Source organism: Nanorana parkeri, unplaced genomic scaffold (assembly GCF_000935625.1).
Source record: "Nanorana parkeri isolate BGI_ZX_2015 unplaced genomic scaffold, ASM93562v1 scaffold1515, whole genome shotgun sequence".
Taxonomy (NCBI): domain Eukaryota; kingdom Metazoa; phylum Chordata; class Amphibia; order Anura; family Dicroglossidae; genus Nanorana; species Nanorana parkeri.
This window is the reverse complement of record NW_017307783.1, coordinates 364,786-368,705: the sequence shown is the minus strand read 5'-3', so window position 1 is coordinate 368,705 and position 3,920 is coordinate 364,786. Positions and strand designations below refer to the sequence as shown.

At 53.3% G+C, this 3,920-nt stretch overlaps 1 protein-coding gene across 1 annotated transcript in view; it reads left to right on the top strand.

Annotated features, from left to right (window-relative positions):
- Positions 1-3,920, top strand: part of LOC108798595 (cysteine-rich secretory protein LCCL domain-containing 2-like) — a 42,280-nt gene that overhangs the window by 7,322 nt on the left and 31,038 nt on the right. The window contains exons 2-3 of the mRNA XM_018570356.1: positions 2,513-2,631; positions 3,789-3,920. Coding sequence (XP_018425858.1) covers positions 2,513-2,631; positions 3,789-3,920 — 251 coding nt within the window. The remainder of the gene's footprint in view (positions 1-2,512; positions 2,632-3,788) is intronic.

Here is a 3,920-nt window from a genome sequence, read left to right as displayed (position 1 = left end):
TAGTGTGGCGCGGGGGGGGGGGGGGGGGGAGAAGAAACATTTATCCAGCTGAGACGTGATGAGGAGGGGAAGGGCCCGTCCACCCCGGCGCCTGCCGAGCCTGCAACCTCCCAACTATGGATGTACTATGTGTGCAACCAAGTATATGGGATAGGATGACAATGCAGCCTATCCGTTCACTAGAGACCGGTGACATCCCTGAGAATGCAGCCTATCCCATCACTAGAGACCGGTGACATCCCTGAGAATGCAGCCTATCCCATCACTAGAGACCGGTGACATCCCTGAGAATGCAGCCTATCCCATCACTAGAGACCGGTGACATCCCTGAGAATGCAGCCTATCCCATCACTAGAGACCGGTGACATCCCTGAGAATGCAGCCTATCCCATCACTAGAGACCGGTGACATCCCTGAGAATGCAGCCTATCCCATCACTAGAGACCGGTGACATCCCTGAGAATGCAGCCTATCCCATCACTAGAGACCGGTGACATCCCTGAGAATGCAGCCTATCCCATCACTAGAGACCGGTGACATCCCTGAGAATGCAGCCTATCCCATCACTAGAGACCGGTGACATCCCTGAGAATGCAGCCTATCCCATCACTAGAGACCGGTGACATCCCTGAGAATGCAGCCTATCCCATCACTAGAGACCGGTGACATCCCTGAGAATGCAGCCTATCCCATCACTAGAGACCGGTGACATCCCTGAGAATGCAGCCTATCCCATCACTAGAGACCGGTGACATCCCTGAGAATGCAGCCTATCCCATCACTAGAGACCGGTGACATCCCTGAGAATGCAGCCTATCCCATCACTAGAGACCGGTGACATCCCTGAGAATGCAGCCTATCCCATCACTAGAGACCGGTGACATCCCTGAGAATGCAGCCTATCCCATCACTAGAGACCGGTGACATCCCTGAGAATGCAGCCTATCCCATCACTAGAGACCGGTGACATCCCTGAGAATGCAGCCTATCCCATCACTAGAGACCGGTGACATCCCTGAGAATGCAGCCTATCCCATCACTAGAGACCGGTGACATCCCTGAGAATGCAGCCTATCCCTTCACTAGAGACCAGTGACATCCCTGACAATGCAGCCTATCCATTCACTAGAGAGCGGTGACATCACTGACAAAGGATAGGCTGTATATATATATATATATCTCGGTAGAACTCTCCGTCTGGTTCCCGGCGTTGACTAACCCTTAGCGGACGGCACGTGGACGATGGCGCACATGTGCTCACTCGGCCTTTATAATGAAAGCCAGATGACAGAAGCGCTTAATGTTAATGTGAATTGATGCAATGATACAAATACAAACCATAATAATAATTTGCGTTGTGATGGAAATGTTATTTTCGTTGATTGCTATGACACATTTCCATGATGGCATTGCATGTAGAGATTAGTAGCTTCTCCTTCTTGCGGAGGTCTGTATATATAAGGCAGTGCAGTCAGTATGCTTGCTGAACAACTGCTGAGATAATATCCTTCACAAGGAAAGCTGCCCAGCAATTACATTGTATTCATTGAATCCTCGGGCTGCAACCGCACATGCAGCAGGCGCATGTGGCCGTCCGCACGTAGATATGAACATACGATTGGCTATACACAGAAACAATGGTATGAAGACCTTAAGGCCCCATTCCCATTGAGCGATTCGCAAATCGCGCGTTTGTCGCGCGATTCGCATTTGGCGCGATATCGCGCAAATGCTTGCATTGAGCAAGCTAGAATCGCGGCAAAATCAGCTCCAAAAAGGGTCCTGCTGTAGCGACGCACGACCCCGCGACAGCGACGGACAGAGCCCTATTGAGATGCATTGGAGAGCGATATCGCGCGGTAAATAGCCGCGATATCGCGGGAATTACCGCGCGATGAATCGCTCAGTGTGAATGGGGCCTTAAGGAGAACTATGCGGTCAGGGCTTTTCCCCCATAGTTCTCCTCAGGGTCACGGGAGGACACAAACTAGCGTCCTCCCGTCACCCAAAGCTCAGCATACCGCGAGCTGAGACCGCCGCAGCCGGGACGGATCCCCGACATTACTGTCTGGATCCGCCCAGCTGCGTGAGTGACAGCTGGCTCTGCCTATCTAGAGTCAGAGCCAGCTGTGCCCGCCCCCTCCCCCGTCCGTTCCGCCAGTCAGCAGAGCGGGGGGGAATCCCTGCAGGGAGCGGTGAGTGACAGTCACGGCTCTCTGCAGGGACATGATCGAGAAGTGAGCGAGCGCCGGTATGTGTTCGCTCACTTCCTGATCTATTGAGCCGACCTGTGACAGTCTCGTTGTCATGGGTCGGCTCAGATTATGAGGCTGAGTGAAAATCACCCCCCTCATAGTTCTCCTTCTCCTGTGGAACTTTAGTTGAAACCTTTTTGTTGCTCTGGGTGGGGGAGGGGAGGGTTAGATTCAGATTTACAGACAAGGTTTTCCTATGAAGACCGGGCAATGTCTGGAATATAAATGGTGATGACGTCTCTTTTCTCTCTGAGCAGACGTGGGACGAGGAGCTGGAACGGTCTTCAGAAGCCTGGGCTCAGGAGTGTATGTGGGAGCACGGACCAACCAACCTTCTCATGTCCATTGGGCAGAACTTGGCGGTACACTGGGGCAGGTGAGAGATCCTATTGGAGCTTAGAATCAATCATTGCACAGTGAGACAACTGAAATTGGCGGCCAACGTGGGGCAACACTCAGCGCCTTTGTAACGGTACAATGCTGCATGTAGTGGTCAGAGGTCAGTTGGAAGTGTAGACATGACCTGATGATGGTGACAGTGTTGCAGCACATCTGCCCCTCCGTAACCAGGAGCTCGCCTCTATGCCCGCTCACCCTCTTGGTCTTTGATAAGGAGGTCAGACCCTTGTTGACGGGTTCAGAATTTCTCTCTGCGATCCCGGCCCCCGGGAACTCCGCTGCAGAGTTCTATCTCCTAAAGTCCTCAGGAAATGTGAGTGCTAGACTATTTTGCACCCTAGGCAAGACCAGCTACTTGCACCCCCCAGGTCCCCTCCCGTGGTGTAAACCCTAATCCCCCCCCCCAACCCCCCGGCGCGGCCCCACTTTCTGGCCGGCTAGCTTCCACAAGCGACAGGTGGATGTAAGCAGCCGGGAGCAATAGCCAGACTGCTATGGGCTATTTTAATTTTAAATACCCCAGAACAGACTGGCTATTGAAACCCCGCCCACTGAGCAGAGGAGGGGACCTAAGAAAGAAAGGCGTCTCTAAGTTCCGCTCTTCTGCTTAGTGGGAGGGTGTCCCAGGGCCGCCATCAGACATTTTGGGGCCCCTTACACGGTTTTAGGCCGGGCCCCTCCCCCCAACACACCGCAACCACACTGAGCCAGTCACACTGTTATTATACATTTATATGGCTACAGCAGATATAAAAGACGCAATCACATATATAATAATACATAATAAACAAATGAGTCCCCGGTTGTCCCTCCACCTTCACAGGATATGCCATTCTCCAATGTCACATAGACTCCTTAAAGGGCAACTCCGAGTAAACTCAGTCAACGACCTTCCATTGGTTATGTCCCTGGGAGGGGGGCGGAGCCTGAACCAGGGAACACATGGGCCGCTCACAGGTTTAGGTTCAGTCGAGTATTTGGCTAGTACAGATAAATCGTAGAGTGACCGGGCCGGCAGGCTCCCTTTAAGCACACTCCGGCCATTTATATGCGGTACCATGAAACCCGCAGGTGACCCGACCTCCCAGGCAAAAGCCGAACCGCAGCCGCCGGGCCGCACCTCTATCCGGACAGACCGCCACTGACCCATCTTTTCCACCTCCAGATCGTCTGGGCCACGACCACGAAAGTGGGCTGCGCGGTCAACAACTGCAAACGGATGAACGTGTGGGGAGAGATCTGGGAGAACGCCGTCTACCTGGTCTG